The sequence below is a fragment of the Loxodonta africana genome, chromosome 11, assembly GCF_030014295.1.
Source record: "Loxodonta africana isolate mLoxAfr1 chromosome 11, mLoxAfr1.hap2, whole genome shotgun sequence".
Taxonomy (NCBI): domain Eukaryota; kingdom Metazoa; phylum Chordata; class Mammalia; order Proboscidea; family Elephantidae; genus Loxodonta; species Loxodonta africana.
The window spans coordinates 105,817,527-105,842,520 of record NC_087352.1 but is presented as its reverse complement, the minus strand read 5'-3'; the positions used below and the strand labels follow the sequence as shown (position 1 = coordinate 105,842,520).

At 46.0% G+C, this 24,994-nt stretch overlaps 1 protein-coding gene across 9 annotated transcripts in view; it reads right to left on the bottom strand.

Annotated features, from left to right (window-relative positions):
* IMPA2 (inositol monophosphatase 2) overlaps positions 1-24,994 on the bottom strand; it is a 102,635-nt gene that overhangs the window by 46,806 nt on the left and 30,835 nt on the right. For 4 of the 9 annotated variants that reach the window (XR_010323499.1, XR_010323500.1, XR_010323501.1 and 1 more), the window contains exons 1-2: positions 8,208-11,481; positions 6,980-7,113 (exon numbers count right to left, since the gene is read on the bottom strand). Coding sequence is in view for 6 of the 9 variants with exons in the window: in XM_064294741.1 (XP_064150811.1) it covers positions 6,980-7,113; positions 8,208-8,357 (284 nt within the window). In the remaining 3 variants the exon portion in view is untranslated. Of the gene's footprint in view, positions 1-6,979; positions 7,114-8,207; positions 12,034-24,994 lie in introns of those variants that run through there. The other 5 variants (XM_064294743.1, XM_064294740.1, XM_064294742.1 and 2 more) reach the window with 3 other exon arrangements.

Genomic DNA, 24,994 nt, shown 5'->3' with positions numbered 1-24,994 from the left:
AGCTTAGTAACTAACACATTAGAGTGATATATTCTGCTCCATAATTTAACTCCTTTTCTTTTCTCCCCCTCAAATAGCTGTTAACAAACAGTCCTTATAGTTTTGACAACCAGCTGCATGTAGGACTTTATTTTCTTCTAGCTTATAAGTTTGTTTAATTTGCTACAAGAAGCCAGAGCCATTATGCCTGCAGTCTACCAGAAGCAGCTGATGTCAGTCTGCCCCATCTCCACAAACTGCGGCCAGTTCCCGCCAGCTCCCAGCAGCCTCTGGCCCAGGGGCCACAAGAAAGCCCAGCAGACACAGCGGGAGGAAGGACTGAAGCAAACGTCCACCTGGTGGGTGAGGGGACAGTGTGTTCATGTGAGGACTCCGCTGACGTGCTGTCTGACTCATTCATTCGAAAAGTGTCACTCCGAGTTTGGCTCAGTACAGGGCACTGGGTTCCCTGGATGGATGAGCCACGTGTCCCCAGCCGTCCCAGGCCAGGCAGAGAAGGGGCTGCAGGAGCCAGGCACCTCCAGCTGCTGCCCCCTTCCCTTCACCTGTGTCAACCTAGATGACCTTCAACAAGGCTTCTCAGCAAAAGGGGACACCCAGGGTTTACACGAGTAATAGTTCAGCGATGCTACTCATGTCTGAACACCGCCCCAGTACAATTCACAGGCCCAGCAAAGCACCTGGCTGCTTTAGGTAAACACTGCATACATGCCCAGAAAACAGAAGCTTGCAAAAATCCTCAGTTCAGCTCTGGGAAGGAGATTCTCTTTTCTGACTTCAAGCATTTTGTAGAATTCACAGCATCAACCTGAGTAGCAGGTACCAGCACAATCCTTGAATGCCCCATGGCCCGTTGGATTCAGAGACTCAGGTCAGCACAGCTTAGGATCTAAAGCTGAGACTCTGCCTCTCCTCCCTGTTCATATACATGTGCACACATGCATACACACACAATCACACCCACACATGCACGCATACATGGGCATGCGCATACACACACACTGACTTGGGACTTAAAACTAACTGAAAATTATCAATTCAAAACAGGCTCGGGCAGCGACGCAGCCAGGGCTATGTGGTCAATGCCAGGACAGGGCTGCAGAGGTCCGTGCAGAAGCCCCAGCCCTGACGCGCTGGCAGGCTCTCGGTCACCACTGCAGTGCGTTAACGGTGGATCAGGCTCTCGGTCACCACCGCAGTGCGTTAGCGGTGGGTCAGAACCCCGAGGGGGCTGCGGCCCGCTTCACACCTCACAGTTCTTTGACCCAGTTGTTTCCTGTCTCCCAGACCAGGGACCAGGCTTCAGATTTCACAGATGAGTGAAACAAGATAATAAAACCAGGGAGACCACCTTGGGTTGCTTTTAATTTTACTTAAAAAACTAGTTGCAATCTATCTTTAATATTATTTCATAAAAGACTAAAAACGAGGAAAGATCTAAGTTAATGAAGTCCTTCCTAAGAAAGGGTGATAGGCAGTCTTAGGGAACCATGTTTTTAATGGTATATTTAAATGCTTTGAATGCAGAACATACTATTTTACAATACGTATTTTCTCACCACAAATTGATCAATTTCTCTATGATCTAAAATGCAATTAAACGGCCAAGATTCGAAAACTTTCTTTTTAATCTTAGTCACTGGCAAAAAGCATCAAAAAAAAAAAAAAGCTTCACGTAAATATGCTGAAAAAATTATCTCATTTAATTTGAATATTCTAGGAAAACTGAGAGGAGAATGGAGCAGCGACTTAATGGCCTCCAGCCCTCATCCCAGATTTTTCCTCCAAACCAAGACAGAGGTGGGACAAAGAGCTGGGGCCTGACTGAGGGGCCACCAAAACCTGACACCCCATCACATTCCCCTGCTGGTGTGCTGTGCTGCTGGTTGATGAAAACGTGGGCCTAGACTAGCCCTCGCTTGTGGAATAGATTTGGAAACTATCTTAGGTTGGGTTCTCTAGAGAAGCAAAACCAGTAAAGCATATAAATATATACAGAGAGAGAGATTTATATCACACGGCTGCAGAGGCTGGAACAGCCCAAGTCACGCTGGAGGCTTCTCCTGACTCATGTATTTGCAGGGGCTGGTGAACCCAAGATCAGTAGGTCAGACAGAAAGACTCTGGCTCGCAGACTAGGAATCGCAAGATTGGCAGGCAAGACAGCAAGTAAGCTGCTAGCTCAAGTGTCAAAAACTGGTGGATCAGATGAAAAGGAGCCAGTTGGAGGATCCAGATTGAGCAAAAGCCTGCTAGCGTTGCCAGAAAGTCCATCCATATTTGATGCAGGCCACACCTCCAAGAAAAGTCCCTTACAACTGACTGGCTACTCATGGCAGATCCTATCATGGATGTGATCACGTTATATCAGATCTCATCAAGGAAGTGATCACATCAATATATGACTGCCAAACTATATCTCAACTGCCAAACCACCGAGAATCACGGCCTAGTCAAGTTGACACACAACCCTAATGATCGCAGAAATCATAGCTCTAAACTACCCACTCTTGATTAGGTGTGTGTATCAGAGTCTCTGAGGCCTTTTTTAGAGGGAGACATGGCCTTAGCATTTGGAGTAGCTCCCCAGGTGATCCTGATACATCCCCTAGTGAAACCCACTGCTTTAAGCTGATGGTCCTGGGGACCCTTGAGGCTGCAGGGGTGGAGGCAGGGAAGCTGTGCTCATCTGCAGAACACATGAACTTTATCCGATGACACACAGCAACGTCTATCAGCATCATTTTTCCAACAGCATGTGCTCAACTTCGTGCCCCTGTATCACATTTTGGTAATTCTCATAATATTTCAAACTTTTTCAATATCGTTTTATCTGTCATGGTGATCTGTGCTCAGTGATCTTTGATGTTACTATTGTACTGGGGCACCATGAACCATGCCCATGTAAGATGGTGAATTTAACTGATAAATGTTGTGTGTGTTCTGACTGCTGTACGAAACAGCCTTCCCCCATCTCTCTCCCTCTCCTCAGGCCTCCCTATTCCCTGAAGCACAATATTGAAATTAGGCCAATTAATAACTCTACAATGGCCTCTAAGTGTTGAAGTGAAAGAAAGAGTCGCATCACACATCTTTCACTTTAAATCAAAAGCTGGAAATGATGAAACTTAGTAAGGAAGGCATGTGGAAAGCCAAGACAGGCTGAAAGCTAGGTCTCTTGCACCAAACAGCCAAGTTGTTAATGCAAAGGAAAACTTCTTGAAGGAAATTAAAAGTGCTACTCCAGTGAACACACGAATGGTAAGAAAGTGAAACAGCCTTACTGCTGATACAGAGAAAGTTTTAGTGGTCTGGACAGAAGATCAAACCAGCCACGTCATTCCCTTAAGCTAAGGCCTAATCCAGAGCAAGGCCCTAACTCTCTTCAGTTCTCTGAAGGCTGAGAGGGGAGGAAGCTGCAGAAGAAAAGTTTGAAGCTAGCAGAGGTTGGTTCACAAGGTTTAAGGAAAGAAGCCGTCTCCACAGCATGAAAGTGCCAGGGGAAGAAGCAAGTGCTGCTGTAGAAGCTGCAGCAGGGTATCCGGGAGATCCAGCTGACGGATGGAGGTGGACACACTCAACGACAGATTTCCAGTGTGGACGAAGAAGATGCCTTATGTTGGAAGACGATGCCATCCAGGACTTGGATAGCTAGAGAGGAGAAGTCAGTGCCTGGCTGCACAGGACAGGCTGTCTTGCTAGTGGGTAACGGAGCTGGTGACCTTAAGTTGAAGCCAATGCTCATTTATCATTCCAAAGATCCTAGGGCCCTTAAGGATTATGCTAAATCTACTCTGTCTGTGCTGTATAAATGGAACAACAAAGCCTGGATGACAGCACATCTGTTTACAACATGGTTTACTGAATATTTTAAGCCCACTGTTGAGACCTACTGCTCAGAAAAAAAGAATCCTTTCAAAATAGTACTGCTCATTGACAATGTACCTGGTCACCCAGAGCTCTGATGAATATGTTTAAGGAGATTAATGTTTTCATGCCTCCTAATACAATATCCATTCTGCAACCCATGGATCAAGGAGTAACTCTAAAGTCTTATTATTTAAGAAATATACATTTTATAAGGCTACATCTGCCGTAGACAGTGATTCCTCTGATGGACCTGGGCAAAGTAAATTGAAAACCTTCTGGAAAGGATTCGCCATTCTAGACGCCATTAAGAACATTCGTGATTCACGGGAGGATGTCAAAATATGAACATTAACAGGAGTTTGGAAAAAGTTGATTCCAACCCTGATGGATGACTTTGAGGGGTTCAAGACTTCAGTGGAGGAAGTAACTGCAGATGTGATGGAAACAGCAAGAGAACTACAATTAGAAGTGGAGGCTGACAATGGGACTGAATTGCTGCAATCTCATGATAAAACTTCAAAGGATGAGGCGTTGCTTCTTATGGATGAACAAAGAAAGTAGTTTCTTGAGATGGCATCTACTCCTAGTGAACATGCTGTGAATATTGTTGAAATGACAACACAGGATTTAGAATATTACATAAACTTAATTGATAAAGCAGTGGCAGGGTTTAAGAGGACTGACTCCAATTTTGAAAGAAGTTCCTCTGTGAGTAAAATGCTATCAAACAGCTACAGAGAAACTTTTCATGAAAGGGAGAGTCAATCGATGTGGCAAGCTTAACTGTTGTCATATCTTAGGAAACTGCCACAGCCACTCAACCGTCAGCAACTATCACCCTGATCAGTTAGCAGCCATCAACATCAAGGAAAGACCCTCCACCAGCAAAAAGATTACAACTTGCTGAAGGCTCAGATGATGGTTAACATATTTAAGCAATAAAGTATTTTTCAATTAAGGTATGTACATTTTTCTTTAGACATAACGCTACTGCACAATTAACTTTTATATGTACTGGGAAACCAAAAAACTCATGTGACTCGCTTTATTGTGATGTTTGCTTTATTACGGTGGTCTGGAATAGAACCTGCAATATCTCCGAGGGATGGGTGCCAAGGGCAGCTGCCTTGTGTATTTACGCCACGTAAAAAATTTTTTTTTTTTTTAAGTACATTAAACGTGGAATCTGACAGCTACAAAAATCTATACCTAGAAATCCAATAATTGGTATTCCAGTTTTAGGAATCCTACCTCTTTAGGCTATTCTAAATAAGGAAGGAAAATGACCCCTTGCCTTCAAGGCAGTGGTTTTCAAAATATGTTCTGTAGAACTCCAGGGGCAAAGGAGGGGCCTGAGGGGCCCCGAGAGGGAGAAAAGAGAATGGCATTCTCACACAGGCCCCTTTGACATATCCAGGGGAGAGAACAGGCCCTGTGCCCAGCTGTCTCCTGGACAAGTGGACTCTTAGGCTGGGTTCTCTGGAGAAGCAAAGCTAATGAAGAAAAACCAGTGCGCGTGCATGTGCACGCGCACATGCACACACACACACACAGAGTCCTGGTGGTGCAGTGGTTAACCAAAAGACCAGCAGTTCAAATCCACTAGCCTCTCCTTGGAAACTCTATAGGGCAGTTCTACTGTCCTATAGGGTCCCTGTGAATAAGAATTGATTTGATAGCAACGGGTTTTATATATACATACATATACAGAGGGAAACCCTGATGGCATAGTGGTTAAGTGCTATAGCTGCTAACCAAAGGGTTGGCAGTTCGAACCCGCCAGGCGCTCCTTGGAAACTCTACAGGGCAGTTCTACTCTGTCCTATAGGGTTGCTATGAGTCAGAATCGACTCGACGGCACTGGGTTTGGTTTTTTTTTTTTAACATATATACAGAGAGAAAGAGAGAGATTTATCTCAAGGAAATGACTTATGCAGTTATAGAGGCTGGCAAGCCCCAAGTCCGTGGGTCAGGCATCAGGCTGAAGGTTTCTCCTGACTCAGGTAGCTGCAGGGGCTGACAAACCCAAGGTCGGCAGGTCAGGCAGCAGTCTGCTGGCTCACAGGCTGTGAAGGCCAAAGAATCCCAAGACTGGCAGGCAACACGGCAGGCTGCTGCCTCAAGTTCCAAGAACTGGAGGTCAGAGGATGATAAGCTGGATGCAGGATCCACAGCAAGCAAGCAAGCTTTGCCAGAATGTCCATAAATATACTGGATGTAGGCCACACCCCTGAGGAAACCCCCCTTGGTTGATCACATCATGAATATGATGTAGGATGACTACACCATGACATAACTGCCAAATTTCATCATTACGTAACTGCCAAACCACTGAGAATCATGGCCCAGCCAACTTGACACACAACCTTAATCTTCACAAGGGGTGCATCAGTGACTACTGGCAGAGGAGCACACAGCACATGGTGGGCCTGGGGCCCCACTCTGGGCCCCACCCTTTTGGGAATGTTTGCCTGGGGTAGCTGGACAGGCAGGAGGCTGCCAGGGAACATGACTGCTCAGGCTTTGTGGGGTGGGTTGCTGCCCTTCTGGGTCTCTCCAGAAATATGCTAAGTGGCTTATGATTCCTCTGAGCATGCTATAAAAGGTGGACCATTTTCAATATTTGTGAGGCAGTATCGGAAAGCCTGGTGGCATACTGGCCAAGTGTTACGGCTGTTAACCAAGACGTCAGCAGTTCGAATCCGCCAGGTGCTCCCTTGACACTCTACAGGGCAGTTCTACTCTGTCCTATAGGGTCGCTATGAGTCAGAATCAACTCGATGGCAGTGGGTTTGGTTTTGGGTTTATATTGACATGAGGGATCAGTTCCAGTCCTGTGAAATAAAAAGCCATCTCCATGTTAAAGCAGACATCTTCTGTTTGCTTTAACAATGAGACACCCCCTGCCACAATGACAAGAGTCAAAGAATGAAAACGAGGCTCAGTTTGGTTAATATACAATTGAAGTATCAGGGCTCAAACCATAAACCTTATGTTTTATGTGTTTGCCCCTCATCAACTCACGGCACGGCTTCCCTCTTTTGGACCTGGCTTTGTTTATGCATAGGACAGGGTGCTATGGGGTGTCTTCCCCCAAGAATACACCCACCTGTGCGAAGGAAACCGAGTTCGCAGCTCAGAAATAATTAAATCTTCCACAAGGTGATCTGTTTCTGTCACAAGGTCTGCAGCTGATGTTTTTGTTGAGACACGTTTTTCCTCAGTAAGGGCTTTTCTGATGATCTGAAATAAAGGTAAGGAGGTGGGTCACTTCCAATATCCCACTGACCCATTTGAGGCCCACTCTGGAGTCAGTGTGGGGCAGGCAGAGGGCGTGGTCTGTGCCCACTGACTTCTGCCATTCTCGACAGATCCGCCAGGCCGATGTCACACCTAAGACTCCCTGTTCGATGCCTACTGGTCCTCTTACCCAACCACTATTCTTTGCACAAGAGAGTCTCACCATTTGAAGTTATTTTTTCCTACCGAAGAGCATGAAGCTTCATTTATAGAAATTTCCTGAATGGAGTAAGAAAATGTAACACAGCTTTGCCCCATATAATTCCATGAATTTGAATTTATGAGTTTTCACTTTATGAATCAAATGAAATGGGATATGCTCTTGAATTCAGATTAAAAATGTCCAAACTAAGAAACCTGGGAAAGCTTGGATGTATTCCAAGAACTGGAAGCTGGCTCACACTCCTGATCTGGGTCAGGGCATTGCTAACGAGCAAGTGAGCTAGCTTTGATGCCAAGTAGCTCCAGGCAGCGCCTGGGCTGAGCTTAGGTGCAGGTTCCGCAGAGGTGCCAGATACCCGTGCCAACACATCCAGTCTAAACCCACCATGGCCAAAAGATGCGGCAGGAGCAGGACTGAGCCAGACCTCAAGTCCACCCACCCAACCTAATCTCATTCCAGGAGCCCCTGGTAGCCTGAGCGCTGAGCACAAATGGCATAGAGTGGTTGATCAGTCACACGACACTGCAGACTGGGATCAGTTCCAGTCCTGTGAAATAAAAGGCCATCTCCGTTCCCAGCCCCGGCCTTTCTTCTTCTGTCTGCTTTAACAATGAGATGCTGCCTGCCATGATGACAAACTCACAACACCTAAAAACACCTTTGGACCTTTCCTCCCAAATGGGCTACCACTCAGAACCCTGTCCTCCCTCGAAGCAGCACCAATCACCTGGCTACCCATTTACAGCACCCTTCAGCCTTTGACGGCATCTGAGAGTGCCTTTAATGCCAGGCACCAGGCTACGTGCTAATGAGGCCCAAGGGGGTGGGTGAAGGACATTCACCCGGAGGACTTCCAGCAGGAGATGATGCTTACACGGAATTTTAAGGAATAAGCAGGAGTTGCCCTCGGCATCCGGTGGCCTCTCTTCATGCTTCTCACGGTGGCCGCTTCCTCTAAACTCACTGCCCATCCAGTGCCAGGCCATCTACCCCTGAGCCTAGACAGGAGTTTTGCTTTTTTCATCTCGGTTACAAAAATAACAGATATTTATTATGGAGAACATGGAGTGTAAGGAATAATACACAAAATAAGCACTATGCACTGAAGGTGACCGCCACATAGAGCTCTCTGCCACCACGTCTGCTACTGAGGGTCTTCCTGCTTCTTTTATTTGCAATATCCTGCCCTTCACTGTCAGACTAATTTTCAATTTGCAAAGAGCAGTCTCCCACCAAATGTATCTCTACAGGTTCCTTGTTTACTGATTTCAAACTCAGTATCTAGCTCATGTCACACCTGCCCTCTCCTCCAGGAATCTCTAACTTCTGAGCTAGCCCAAACTTCCTGTCCACAGACCACTGGCACTGACCATGCACCTTGTGAAGCAACTCAGCATGAGTGTGCATGCATGTATGTGTGTGTGCATGTGAGAGTGTGCGTGTGTATGGTTAGAGAGAGGGCGGGAAACGCCCCGACCAGGTGTGTGTCACTGGCCTTCTCAAACCCTAACATACCTTGTTATAGAACACATTGTGATGGAGGAAGTCTGGGTATGGTCTGAGACTGTGCATCTCTAACCCACTCTGTGCAGATACTGAGGCCAAGGACCACACCTGAGTAGCAGGGGTGTTGAAGCAGGCTCTCAATACCAGGGAGAAAGGATGTCAGGAGACAGGGCTGTTCTTACTCAGCAGGTCTGAAATGGGCCCAGGACCTCACCATCAGGGGAGTGCTTGGACTCCACTTTGAAGAACACTGCTGAGAAGACAGGCCTTTGTTTACACTTGTTGTGCCCCAGATGGGAAGCATCCTTACAATAAAGGTCATGTATTCTAGCCATCCACCCTTGTAGCCTCTGCGACCTATTCTCTATGCAGAGCTGGATGGGCGATCTGTAAACACTGATCAGCTCCAATTCCATTGCTGCTTAAAGGTACCCAATGGCTTCCTGTGGCTCTGCAGTGTGATTAATCACTTTTGTGTGGCCTTTCTCACCATGGTCTTGTAACTCCCCCCAAATGATTGGGTGGGACCATGCTAATAAAGTAAATGGAACCCTACTGAGGGGATTGGTCAGTTTTGCCATCCCATTAGGCTTAAAATGAGTAATCTGAGAGGTGGAAGAAGAAGATCTTATCACCGCCAAGGAAGAATAGCCAAGAGCGGAGTGCAAGGACCCTGGATCCCTGTGCTGAGAAGCTCCTGGAATCAGGACACTGAGAGAGAAAGTGCTGTAACACACAGCAAGAAGCTGTGACAGAGCAACTGTGGCAGGAGAGACCAGCAGGAGATGGCACAGTGGGCTTCCCAGCCCCCACAGCAAGAAAGCTGAGTGCCTTTGGGCAGGAGGCTTACTGGTGAAGTGCAGCGTCTTGGGGGCACACTTATTGGCAGAGCTAAAAGAGCTTTGTAACACTTGCCTCAGCAGCGTAGAGGCCCAGGGCTAGAGACAGGCATGCTGACTGGGAAGGAGCTGTCCTGATGGAACAACTGTATCCTGGGTGTTCCTGAACCTGAACTGTAATCTGTAACTTCCCTAATAAACCCCATAACCATGAGTATTGCCTGTGAGTTCTGTTTGGCCATTACAAGGAATTATCAAGCCCAGCAGAAAAGTAGAGTGCCATGGGAAGGCCAGTTGGTGTCATAATTGGTAAAGATGGCAGAGAGAGGAGGCATATCTGACCTCTGCCTCACAGGAATCAGCCTTGGGCTGTTGATCTTGATTCTCCTTACCCCTTGTGAAGTTTGAGGCAATCAGATACCACCCTCATGCCATTTTTACAGGATCTTAAGACAAAACCCCAAATCTTACATGACCAGGCCCTTGCCAGCCCCTCCAGTTTCATCTTCCACAACTCACTCCATGCTCACCCCCCTTAAGCCACTCCAGCAGCCCCACTGACCCTAACCTTGTTTGCTATGCCTCAGGAACTTGACATTTTTGTCTGGAACTTATCACTATCTGAAACCATTTTGTGATCTGTTTGTTTATTGGCTACACACCTCTCCACACTGAAGCATGAGCTCTAGGAGCCTTTCCTTGCTCACTGCCGTACCCATAGCATCTAGGATCATACCTCATGGTGATCAGGCACACACGATTCTTTGAATGAATGAATCAAATTCACATTAGACTGCTTGAATAGATCCTACAACATTTTCCCAACTGCATCAACTAATGTTTGTGCAAATACAGACCACTTGTTTTTTGTTTTGTTTTGCTTGTTTTTTTTTTTTAATTGTCTCATTAAGATGTGCTTGAACTCTGTCATCCTCTAGCCTCCATCTATTAATTCTACCTCCTGAAGTCAGGCAAGATCTCCTTTATGGAATCCAAATCCACTCCCCACAAAGTCCAGAGTAAGCTTTCAAAACACTCACCTTCATCGTGTATCCTCCCAGCAGAAGACACTTTAGTGGCTCCCTATCACTATCAGGATAAAACAAAAAATCCTGGAGGTGGCATACAATAGCCTTTGAGATTTGGCCTTGCAGCAAAGACAATTTTACTCCAAATATCTAGTCTCCCATCTTCCCTCTAGGAACAGAACCCCTACGTTTTAGCCAGCCACGTGGCCACCATGAAGAGTCTGCTCCTCTGTCTCTCTTGCACCTAGGTGTGGTCACCCTAGAGCAATGAGAGAGAGAGAGAGAAAGAAAACCTGGGTCCCTGGTGAATCAAGAAGCAGAGCTACCCTATGCCCAGACCTACCTACCCCCACAGATGGGTTCTGTAGACAATATAGGCCACCATATTGGTGGAGCTCCGTAAGCATTTGTTGAAGGAAAGAATGAATGAAGATTTCTGGGCAGTTGCACACTGGGCTTATATTTAACTAAAATCTAAAAAGACTTTTAACAAGCCCTCTTCGTAAGCATATCTAACCTAGCAACTGTTTTTCCGGATCCAAAATACAAAAACTCTAGTATATTGACGGGATAGGGGCCTCAGGAGACCACGTGGGCCATCTGGAGGACATCTGATGTAATCTGGGCGTATTTTAGGGCAGGGACAGAGCCCCTGACTATAAATAACAGAAAGACGTGAAGAGAGAGATTCGGAAGCAGTATGTTGGACCATGTTCTTTTTTAAAGCTAATTTTTCTTCTCTTTGTTTTTATCAACATTTGTTACTATTGTTGCTGTTATTGTTTTCTTTGTGAGTGTGCGTCACAAGAAAGTCTGTGACCCTGAATGGCAGGACAGCCTTTCTGGCCTGTGGCTAGCCAAAGCCACACTCCCCCCGTCTCCTCTTGCTGTAGACACCACACCCAGGGCCTCCACGTCTCCTTCCTCCGACCACCTCCAATGCAGCATGTGTAGCCAGGCCTCTCTCAGCTGGCTTCTTTCCCTTCGGGCCCTGGCGTTATCATCTGTTCAGATGCCTAACCAGGAGCCTGGCATCACTCTCAGCTCCTCCTTCTCACAAGTCGCCCACACCTAGTGACACGCCAAGACAGTTAGATTTTATTTCTGATTAATTTTCCCAGACTATGTCGCCCTTCCCGTTCCCTGTGGTCACTCACTTCCTGCTGGGATTGCTGCAATGACCTCCAAATGCTGTGCTGGCCTCTGCCTCATTCCTTCTGAGCAGAGTGGCCTCTCCAGGAGAAAGACCCCACGGCACTCCACTGCGCAACCTTCCCTGGGCTCAGCGGGCCTGCCGGGAAAGTGGCAGACCCACCTGGTCGGCCCTTGGCTTCTCTTCCTGCCTGGGCCCATGCCCCCACCCCACGCTCAATGACTGTCAGATGTCCTTCTTCTCATCCCTGTATCTTCTGCCTGGAATGATGCCCCTGATCAATTCCTGTGCATCTGTCCTGGAGGACACAACTCCAGCAGGTTTCCTCCAGGACACCGTCTTGTGTGTCCCTCTGTCACCCATCCAGCCGCTTGGGCCCTTCTCCTGGCCCATGGTTCCCATGGCACCAAATGCACCCTTTGGCAACTACACGTACCACAGTATTTTGTGACTACAGGCCCCTGTCCTGCCTTGTCCACCAGACTGCCCGCTTCTTGAGGGCAGGTGCTCTGCCTTCATCTCTGTAGTCCAGACTCCCCCGCCCCCTCCCACCTCCACGCCACGCGGAGCAGGAAGACTGCTGGCCCACAGCAGCAATGTGCATCGTCACGGGACTTTACCAAATCTACCATATGGGTTTCCACACATGGAAAGGTGTATAATTAGCGACCTGCCATCAAGAAGGAGTTATAACAGTCAGCTCATCTCAAAAAACTTGTTGAAGACCCTGTAGTTCTCCTTCATGAAGAAAATACGTGTGAAAAATTTTCGTGTTTAAAATGTAATTCTAATTTTATAACATCAATAGGGAATAGAGAGGATAAACCTACACTTTAGAATCAGATAGGCCTGAATTTGAATCCCACTGGAAGGCCTCAGTGGAGCCACTTAGCTTCTCTGAGCCTCGGTGTCCTCGTCTGTAATAAAAATAGTATCTGAGACCTGGGGTTGCTGTAACAATTAAATGAGCAATGTAGGTAAAGGACTTGATACACAAAGTGATTTATATACACACACAGGCCTCAGAGAGATGGGCTGACACAGTGGCTGCAACGACAGGCCTCAGAGAGATGGGCTGACACAGTGGCTGCAACGACAGGCCTCAGAGAGATGGGCTGACACAGTGGCTGCAACGACAGGCCGCAGAGAGATGGGCTGACACAGTGGCTGCAACGACAGGCCGCAGAGAGATGGGCTGACACAGTGGCTGCAACGACAGGCCGCAGAGAGATGGGCTGACACAGTGGCTGCAACGACAGGCCGCAGAGAGATGAGCTGACACAGTGGCTGCAACGACAGGCCGCAGAGAGATGGGCTGACACAGTGGCTGCAACGACAGGCTCAAGCACAGCAACGACCGTGAGGACGGCGCAGGGTCAGACGGCGTTTTGTTCTCCTGAACACAGGGTCGCTATGAATTGGAACCAACACCTAACAACAGGGGCCTACGTAGCTATTTGGGAAAGCACGGCGCAGGGTCAGACGGCGTTCCGTTCTCCTGAACACAGGGTCGCTATGAATTGGAACCAACACCTAACAACAGGGGCCTACGTAGCTATTTGGGAAAGCATGGCGCAGGGTCAGACGGCGTTCCGTTCTCCTGAACACAGGGTCGCTATGAATTGGAACCAACACCTAACAACAGGGGCCTACGTAGCTATTTGGGAAAGCACGTATCTGACAAAATTTAATGACTTAAGACCAAAAAGGCCCAACAACCTATCATATACATAATGTATAGATCTCAATCAGGATGCCAAAATATTAGGTTAAGAAAAATTTAATTCATACATTCCCCTATTGAGTGGTGACAGAGTGTTCTCAATAAACTACTGTACTTTAAATAGTAAATACTAAACTTAACCAGATGCCCTTTAGCCATATTAGCATTCACTGTGGGATGGTCAGTGGGCTGCCAGGTGAATCACCTGCTGATGTCTTTACCAATTATCTTCTCTCAGTCTTAAACTAAAATGCTAGTTGCAGCTGAGTCGATTACAACTCATGTTGACCCATGTGTGCAGAGTAGAACTGTGCTCCATAGGGTTTATCATGGCTGTGACCTTTCGAGGCAGGTTGCCAGGCCTTTCTTTCGAGATGCCTCTGTGTGTTTGAACAGCTAACCTTCCGGTTAGTAGCCGAGTGCTTAACCATTTGTGCCACCCAGGGGAATGAGCTAGTCCATATTGTTGTTTTTTTGATTAATGCTTTTCAGCTACTCACTAACTATGCACCTTCCAGACCTGCCTGAGTATCTGCCTCCAAACAACATTCTATTAATGTGTGACATGGTAAACACAGGCCTTAAGTCACTAAAGCCTGAACTTAGGATTCAAAAGAAGAGGATAACATCAGCTTCAGCTTCAAAGGCATCAGAAGCCCACATATTCTTGAGCATGTCCAAGGGCCTTTTTCTTATCTGCCCAGTATCTTGGTTTGTGACACTGTCCCCAAGTCCGCCACACAACGTTATCGTCCATCACCATGGAGTCACCCTTGTGTGCTTTAAAACCTGGACTCTGCACAGTTACTCACAAGGCAGGGCTCACGAAGGACAGTGCCAGAGTGTGGCTCTCAGAGCACAGTCTGAGGAGACTCCCATATGGTCTAGGCTGAGCCAACATGATAGACTTCTTTGAATACCAGTGAATGCGGCAGTCAACCAAGCCCACAGCCTTCATCAGACACCACACAATAATGAGGCTATCACAGAGCACACATGGTTAGCAGTTGACATGTATCAATGTATCACAAGTCACCATACAACCTTAACCATGGAAAAGAGGAGGGGAAGTTGGTGGTTCTATGGTCCCCCAAGTTTTCCTGGGTCCATAAGCCAGTAAGCTCAAGTCTCTTTAACGTTAAACATCACTTCTCCCTCTTATATTCATGGCTAAGTTTCTTCAGAACTGCTGTCTCTACTTTCTAAGCTCTCATCACTCCTCAGCCCACTCTATTCCCACCCATAAAACCCCTGGAGGGAGGGTGAGATGACAGAGAATGCTTTTATGACCATGGTCCTCCTCTACTCGCTCTCCCCCACCTCTCTGGCTGCTCTTTGGGCTTTTCTCCCTCAGACTAGTCCTTGAAGTCCTCTAGGGTCACGCTCCCTGGGGGTCTCATTTACTTCACCATCATCACCTTTACCACCAACAGTGATGCTCGCACTTACTGAGGCTCACTATGTTCCAGCACTGTTCTAGGCAGTTCACACATGCCAACTTACTTAATCCTCACAAGAATTCTGAGGGTAACTGTGGTGAAATGAGTTCCTTTATGTGGCCTCTGCCTTGGTTCTTTGGAAAAACAGCTTGAGAGAGAGAGATTTTTTCCCTAAACCCTGAGGAGTTACCTTTGCTCTAGTTTTCTACCCCAGAGGGTTTGTACTTTTGTCCAGGTTGACTGACATTTCCTGTGCAAGTTGTAAACAACTCGGTTTTAATACCTTTTGTCTAGTGCTGCACTGCAGCCTGCCCTGTGATAGGTATGCACCTTAAAGGGATTGGTCAATAGACTATGCAAATGAGGTTAGTTGTAATCTACTATGCATATGAAGTGTCTGTGGCCTACGGAGCGGGGATTGGTCAGTTCATGGCCCTGGTGGGAGTGCCATGCCTTAATAGTGACAAGGAGTTTGTATATTTAAGCAGCCAGCCCCACAGAAGATTTTAGAGACAGAAAGAGGCAGGAAGAAAGACACAGAGAAAAGAGGAAAGGAACCTCCTAAATGAGCTGTAACATAGATCAAGGGCTGTAACAGTGAAGGCAGCGACTGGCCTGTAAAGGGCCAAGCAGCAGAGTTGGTGATGACAGACGGCAGGGCCACCTGGAGCCTGTCCTAAGGGAGCTGAAAAGAGCCTGCCCTCAGGGGGCCGAGAGGAGCCTGTCCTCATGGTCAAGAAGAGCTGAGAGAGCTATCCTGCTCCCTGATTCTGAGTTATATCCTGTTCCTTAACAAACCACTTAACTGTAAGAATGATCTGTGAGTTCTGTGTGGCCAATGCAACAGGTTACCAAAGCCAGAAGACAAGTGGAGAGTGCCATGGGAGGGATGGCTGGTGTCAGAACTGGTAAGAAGGTTGGAGACTGGAAGTATGTCTGACCTCCACCTCACAGGGATCAGCCTTGGGCAGATCTTGATTCTCATCATCATCCCTGAAGTTAGACAGGTACTACTACTCTCACCATTTTATAGTAATTAGTAATCTCATTTTAAGAAATTCAGAAAGTTTACCAAGGTCTTACAGCTAGGAAGTGCAGGGAAAAGGATTCTAATGCAGGTAATCTGGCTACAGAGTCCAAATTCTCAATCGCTAAGTTAAACCGACTCCTCCATGACTGCAGCTACCAGGACTGAGGGACTCCACACTCCCATCTCCAATTCCGATTTCTTTCTAATGCAATGAAATTCACTGAGTTGCCCAAGCCAGGCCCCAAAAGATGTTCTTTATTCCCAGGTCTCCTTCACCCTCCGCTTACAATTCCACTGAGTCCACCTCAACTTACAATTAATCAGTCACTTAGTACCTCCTCCTAGGTCAGTCCTGGATATGACTTCCCATCCACAACCCTACTCCATGTCCCCAACTTCTTCCACCCTGGAACCTGACCCTCCTCTTCCGCCTTAAGCTTCAGCCAAAATCGACTTCTTGCGGTTCCTTGGTGCTGCATTCTATTTCACATCATACTGTTTTCATATTTTCCTTTCTTTGCTTTGGACCCTTCTCTTCCCAATTCTTTTGGCTGATGCCTGCTTAAGATACAGCTCAGGTATGACTTCTCCCAGGAAGCCTTCCCAATCCCTGAGGCCCCAGAGAGGCCTCTCCCATAAGACTGCATCATCATATTAGGAGCACTGATTTGCCTGTGGCCTGGGGCCGGTCTGCAGATAGGCCTCCTGGAACTCTTACTGCCTCTGAATGAATGACCCAGGGGCTGAGACACTGCCCCTTACCCCTGCAGTTGGGATGGGATGGTGGACAGAGGAACTACACTGGCATAAAGCCGTCTCTTGGCTGAAATCTTCCCTCACGTTGCACAGCAGAAAGGTGCAAACCAGGCCAGCCTGAGGTTCAGGCCCAACATGAGGCCAGAAGAGAGAGAAGAACCTGGACTCAAAAACTCCCCTTTTCCAGACAAACAACCCAATCAAGAAGTGGGCAAAGGATATGAATACACATTTCACTAAAGAAGATATTCAGGCAGCTAAAAGATACATGAGAAAGTGCTCTCGATCATTAGCCATTAGAGAAATGCAAATTAAAACTACGATGAGATTCCATCTCACCCCAACAAGGCTGGCATTAATCCAAAAAACACAAAACAATAAATGTTGGAGAGGCTGCGGAGAGATTGGAACTCTTATACACTGCTGGTGGGAATGTCAAATGGTACAACCACTTTGGAAATTTATCTGGCGTTATCTTAAACAGTTAGAAATAGAACTACCATACAACCCAGAAATCCCACTCCTCGGAATATACCCTAGAGAAATAAGAGCCTTCACACAAACAGATATACGCACACCCATGTTTATTGCAGCTCTGTTTACAATAGCAAAAAGCTGGAAGCAACCAATGTGTCCATCAGTGGATGAATGGGTAAATAAATTGTGGTATATTCACACAATGGAATACTACGCATCAATAAAGAACAGTGACGAATCTGTGAAACATTTCATAACATGGAGGAACCTGGAAGGCATTATGCTGAGCGAAATTAGTCAGAGGCAAAAGGACAAATATTGTACAAGACCACTATTATAAGATCTCGAGAAATAGTATAAACTGAAAAGAACACATACTTTTGTGGTTACGGCGGGGGGGGGAGGGAGGGAGGGTGGGAGAGGGTTATTTACTGATTAGTTAGTAGATAAGAACTGCTTTAGGTGAAGGGAAGGACAATACTCAATACACGGAAGGTCAGCTCAACTGAACTGGACCAAAAGCAAAGAAGTTTCCGGGATAAACTGAATGCTTCAAAGGTCAGTGGAGCAAGGGCGGAGGTTTGGGGACCATGGTTTAAGGGGACTTCTAAGTCAATTGGCAAAATAATTCTATTATGAAAACATTCTGCATCCCACTCTGAAATGTGGCGTCTGGGGTCTTAAATGCTAACAAGTGGCCATCTAAGATGCATCAATTGGTCTCAACTCACCTGGAGCAAAGGAGAATGAAGAACACCAAGGTCACACGATAACTAAGAGCCCAAGAGACAGAAAGGGCCACATGAACCAGAGACCTACATCATCCTGAGACCAGAAGAACTAGTTGGTGCCCGGCCACAATCGATGACTGCCCTGACAGGGAGCACAACAGAGAACCCCTGAGGGAGCAGGAGATCAGTGGGATGCAGACCCCAAATTCTCATAAAAAGACCATACTTAGTGGTCTGACTGAGACTAGGGGAATCCCGGCGGTCATGGTCCCCAAACCTTCTGTTGGCACAAGACAGGAACCATTTCCGAAGACAACTCATCAGACATGAAATGGACTGGACAGTGGGTAGGAGAGAGATGCTGATGAAGAGTGAGCTAATTATATCAGGTGGACACTTGAGACTGTGTTGGCATCTCCTGTCTGGAGGGGGGATGGGAGGATAGAGAGAGTTGGAAGCTGGCATAATTGTCACGAAAGGAGAGACTGGAAGGGCTGACTCATTAGGGGGAGAGCAAGTGGGAGTACGGAGTAAGGTGTATATAAACTTATATGTGACAGTCTGACTTGATTTGTAAACGTTCACTTGGACCTCAATAAAAGTTAATAAAAAGAAAAAAAAAAAACAACTCCCGTTTTCCTTCTCCAAGTCTCCATTTCAGTGCTTCCACTGCCTGACTACTAAGGCTCCGAGGAGGGGACTGGGACTCATGAGCAGTGTTTTCATCCGCTAGGCTAAGTGGTGAGATTTCAGCCTACCCTCTACCCTTGACCCAAGAGATATAATCTCTACTAACTAGCACTTCATTTGGTTTGCTGTTGTTAGTGGCCACAGATTCATGGCAACCCCATCTATCACAGCATGAAATGGTCCCTGGTCCTGCACCATCTTCACGACCATTAATATTACTATGTTGTAATCGACAGGGTTTTCACTGGGCAATTTTCAGAAGTAGATTAGCAAGCCTTTCTTCCTAGTCTGTCTTAGTCTGGAAACTCTACTCAAACTTGTTCACCATGGATGATTCTGCTGGTATTTGAAATAACAGTGGCATAACTTCTAGCATCATAGCAACACACAAGCCACCATAGTACAACAAACTGATAGACAGGTGGTGGGGACTTTTATTCAGCAAGTAAGCATCTCTGGGCCACAAAGTCCAGGGTTCCCACTCACTATGGGGGTAGAGGGGGCCTCGATCAGCTCCCCAGTGTGCCAAGGGCTGGGCTAGAGGCTAAAAGAAGGGCTGCAGGTGCAAATGCCTTTGAAAAAAAGTGCTCCTTCCCATTTTTCTCAAGCAGCTTTTGTTAGCAAAATGGGTATAAGTAATATGTCACTTTCCTTACAATGATACTTCAGACAAATGACAGCTGGCCTCTCACCCAAAGGTCAGAGAGTAGTGGGGCCCTGGACACACTGAGACCACCAGCTACTCAGCTCTTGTTATTGTTGTCTCAAAGGAATGCTATTTCAGTGCTGTTATATGTTGGCTAAAAGTTTAAAAATGTTAATGGGCCCCATGGAGCTACAAAGCCAGAGGACTGTCCTGGGAACCACTGAGCAGTGAGGGCAAGGTGAGGTGGGGACTGAGAGGACACAAGTGAAGTTCCTGTAAGTGGTGAAATCCACCCCCACCCCACCCCCTGCACTGTCCTCCCTTCAGCTGCCCAGCTTTGTCAGCCAGTCAGGACAGGAAGGGGCTTTTCCTGGAGAAATGAACTACCCAAAGAAGAGAACTCCACAGATGGATGTTTAGGAATCCTCTGAGGAAAAGTCGCAGCTTGACCTGGGGTCATCCTAGGGCAAAGCCCTTCAGCAACAACCCCACATTCTTCCTGCCCTCTGCCCCGCCACCCATGCCAATGACTCGGAGTTTGCGTTTCCACCCTCAACCTCTCCCCAGAACTCCGGACTCCAAACTCAACCTCTCCACTTCGACACTGGCTGGCAATTCAAGCTTTACGTGCCTGGAACAGAGAGCCCCTGATTTCCCTGCTCCTCCTGCAGTCTTGGTAAATGGCAAATCCATTTACCCAGTTCTTCGGGCCAAATCCTTGACTCCTGTCTTTCTCTCACCCCCCACATCAGATCCAACAGCAAATCCTGCCACCTCAACCTTCAAAATTAAACCTTTCTGCCATCTTCTTCGCTCATCCCAGTCCATTTTTCACTTGAACTATTCTAATAGTTCCTATCAGACAACCAATGCTGGTCCCACTGCAGTGTTCCAGAGCCCCGCGCAGCAGCCAGGGTGGTCCCACTATAGTCCTGTGGGGCCCGACATTGGTGATGCCTACTGCATCAGACATTAGGGGGTGGGGCCCAGCCATCTGTGTTCCAACAAGACCTCCAGGTGACTTTGATCCACTCAAAGAAACACCGCTCTACAGCAATGAACCTAATGTGTCTGACCCAACTGAGGAGACAATTAAAAATTCTGTTGAGAAGTTGGAAGATGGCTGATGATAAGCAGGAAACTAAGAAAATGAAAAACTTTTTTTTTTTTAACTTTAAGGAAATAAAAATGGTAAAAATAAAAGAATGTGAAATACAACTATACTACCTAGCTCAAATATCAATTACATTTACATGGTCACAATTATGTGAGCATGGATGCCAACTTAACCAAATAGGTAATACTGCTAGCTACACTGCAGTTTTTAAGTGCCACTGAGTCTACTGTGACTCTTGGCAAGCCTATATACAACAGGACGAAACACTGCCCAGTCCTGCACCATACTCATTGCTAGGTTTGAGTACAATGTTGCAGCCACCGTGTCAATTCGTCTCATCAAGAGTCTTGTTCTTTTTCCCTGACCCTCTACTTTACCACGCATGATGTCCTCCAGAGATTGGTCCCTCCTGATAACATGTCCAGAGGACATGAGACAAAGTCTCACCATCCCCGCTTCTAAGGAACATTATGACTGTAGTTCTCCCAAGAGAGATTTATTCAGTCTTCTGGCAGTCCATAGTATATTTAATATTCTTCTCCAATACCACAATTCAAAGGGATCAATTCTTTTCTGGCCTTCCTTATTTATCACTCAGCTTTTGCATGCATATGAGGTGACTGAAAATATCATAACTTGGGTCAGGTGTCTTAGTCTTCAAAGTGACATCTGCACCTTTCAACACTTACAGAGGACTTTTGCAGCAGATCTGTCCAATGGAATACGTTGTTTGATTTCTTGACTGCTGCTTCCGTGGGCTTTGACTGTGGATCCCAATAAAATAAAATCCTTGACAACTTCAATACTTTCTCCATTTATCATGATGTTACTTACTAGTCCAGTTGTGAGGATTTTTGTTTTCTTTATGTTGATGTGTAATCCATACTGAAGGCTGTAAGTGCTGCAAGACCTCTTCAATTTCAGCAAGCTAGGTTGTGTCATCTGCATATAGGAGGTTATTAATCAGTCTTCTTCCAATCCTGATGCTGCATTCTTCATATAGCCCAGCTTCTCAAATTATTTGCTCAGCACACAGATTGTGCAAGTATGGTGAAAGGATACAACCCTGATGCACACCTTTCCTGAGTTCAAACCATACAGTATCCCCTTGTTCTGTTCAGATGACTGTCTCTTAGTCTGTGTACAGGTTCCCCAAGCACAATTAAGTGTTCTGGAATTCCCATGGTTTGTAATGTTATCCATAATTTGTTATGCTCCACACAGCAGAATGCCTTTGCATAGTCAATAAAACACAGTAAACATTTTTCTGGTATTCTCTACTTTCAGCCAAGATGCATCTGACATCAGCAATGATATCCCTCATTCCATGTTCTTCTTCTAAATCCAGCTTGAATTTCTGGCAGTTCTCTGCCAATGTACTGCTGCAACCGTTATCGAATTATCTTCAGCAAAATTTAACTTGTGAGTGACATTAATGAGATAACGTCTGATAATTTCGGCATTCTGTGGATCACCTTTCTGTGGAATGAGCATAACTATGGATCTCTTCCAGTCAGTTGGCCAGGTAGCTGTCTTCCAAATTTCTTGGCATAGACAAGCGAGCACTTCCAGCGCTGCATCTATTTGTTGAAACATCTCCATTGGTATTCCGTCAATTCCCAGAGCCTTATTTTTTGACAATGCCTTCAGTGCAGCTTGGACTTCTTCCTTCAGTACCATCGATTCCTGATCATATGTTACCTCCTGAAATGGTTGAATGTCGACCAATTCTCTTTGGTATACAAAAAAAAATTTTTTTTTTTTTTGGTATACAGACTCTGTGTATTCCTTCCATCTTCTTTTGATGCTTCCTGTGTAGTTTAATATTTTCCCTATAGGATCCGTCAATACTGCAACTTGAGGCTTAAATTTTTTCTTCAATTCTTTCAGTTAGAGAAATGCTGAGCGTATTCTTCTCTTTCGGTTTTCTATCTCCAGGTCTTTGCACACGTCATCATACTTTGTCTTCTCAAGTTTCCCTTTGAAATCTTCTGTTCAGCTCTTTTACTTCATCATTTTTTTCCTTTTGCTTTAGCTACTCGACGTTCAAGAACAACTTTCAGAGTCTCTTCTGACATCCATTTACGTCTTTTCTTCCTCTCCTGTCTTTTTAATGACCTCTTGCTTTCTCCATGTAAGGTGTCCTTGATGTCATTCCACAACTTGTGTGGTCTTCGGTCATTAGTGTTGAATGCATCAAATCTGTTCTTGAGGTGGTCTCTAAATTCAGGTGGGATATACTCAAGGTCGTACTTTGGCTATTGTGGACTTGTTCTAATTTTCTTCAGATTCAACTTGAACTTGCATTTGAGTAATTGATGGCCTGATCCACAGTCAGCCCCTGGCCTTGGTTCTGACTGATGATATTGAACTTTTCCATCGTTTCTTTCCACAGAAATAGATTTGATTCCTGTGTAATTCATTTGGTGAGGTCCACGTGTATAGTTACCGTTTATGTTGAAGACCAATGAAGAAGTCGTCGGGCTTGCAAAATTGAATCATGCAATCTCCAGCATCATTTCTATCACTAAGGCCATATTTTCGAACTACCAATCCTTCTTCTTTGTTTCCAACTTCCTCATTCTAATCACCAATAAGTGCATCCTGGCTGCATATTCGATCAATTTCAGACTGCAGAAGTTGGTAAAAATCTTCAATTTCTTTAGTTTTAGGGGTTGGTACATCTATTTGAATAATAATTGTATTAACTGGTCTTCCTTATAGGCATATGGATATTATCCTATCACTGACAGTGTTGTGAGAAAAAAAAAATTTTTTTTTTTTTTAAGACAGTGTTGTACATCAGGACAAATCTTGAAATGTTCTTTTTGATGACGAATGCAATGCCATTCCTCTTCAAGCTGTCATTCCTAGCATAGTAGACCATATGATTGTCTAATTCAAACTGGCCAATACCAGTCCAATTCAGCTCACTAATGCCTACGATACCGATCTTTATGCATTCCATTTCATTATTTATGATTTCCAGTTTTCCTAGATTCATACTTCATATATTCCATGTTCTGATTGGTAATGGATATTTGCGGCTATTTCTTCTCATTTTGATGGAAACTCTGGTGGCTTAGTGGTTAAGTGCTATGGCTGCTAACCAAAAGGATAGCAGTTCGAATCCACCAGGTGCTCCTTGGAAACTCTACGGCGCTGTTATACTCTGTCCTATAGGGTTGCTATGAGTCAGAATTGACTCGACGGCAGTGGGTTTGGTTTTGATTTTGGTCTTCTCATTTTGAGTCATGCCATATCCACAAACGAAGGTCCCAAAAGGTCGACTCCAGCCACATCATTAAGGTTGATTTTACTTTGAGAAGACAGCTCTTCCCCAGTTATATTTTGAGTGCTCTCGAACCTGAGGGGCTCATCTTCCGGCACTATATCAGACAATGTTCCACTGCTATTTATGAGGTTTTCACTAGCTGATTCTTTTCAGAAGTAGACTGCTGGGTCTTCTGACTTTGTCTTAGTCTGGAAGCTCAGCTCAAACCTGCCCACCATGGGTGACCCTACGGGTAGTTGAATACCGGTGGCATAGCTTCTAGCATCACAGCAACACACAAGCCCCCAGTACGACAAACTGACAGATGCGTGCGGGATTAGCTCAGTATAACAGGGTATATACCTGAAGCATATTTTCAACTGCAACAGCTAAGGAGGAGTGGCATATTCGTGACATTTCAAATAGCCCTGCCCATTAAGCAGTGTCCTCACCTACCCACCTCAGGGGCCTGAGGACTGGTGGCTCCATCTACTCCACCTAGCCACCCACAACAGGGGTCCAAGAATAAGTGGTGCCTCCCAGTCCTCACAGGCAACAGCACTGGGTGTTCAAAGCCCAGCTGCAAAACCCATCCACCTATAAGCTCTAGGGAACAGGGACATGCCTTCTACCCTGACACTCAGGGGCAGCCATCAGCACCTTACCTTGCTCAGCACATAACCCCTTACTGCAGACAGATACCCATGCTGGTTCCAAACACCCCTACATAGCCCTGCCCATCTAGAACTGTAGGTAAGAGCCTGCACCACACACTCAGTGACTGACAACCTGTACACCTGAGCTGAATCCACACAAGTAAATGGACTCCTGGGCTCATATACATAGTAGCAGCTCTAATCACCTGGTGACAGGATGTGAGAGCTTCAAAGACACCAATAACCAAGGTAGCTCACACGAGCAGCCTATTTGGACATATCAAAACAAAACAAGAAGCTAGGACACAGTAAGCAAACCTAAAATAGATAAATATGATAACTTATTGACAACAACAGTCAATACTGAATCACATAAAGAGGCAGACTATGATGGCTTCAACAAGTGACCAAAACAAAGAACCAAGAAACCTTCAGGAGGAAGATAATATCTTGGATTACTGGAGGCAGAATTCAGAAGATTACTATACAAAACTCTTCAAGAAATCAGGAAGGAGATAGGGCAGAACACAGACCAAGTGAAGGAACACACAGACAAAACAACAAGGAACATAAGGTTGTACAAGAGCATAATAACA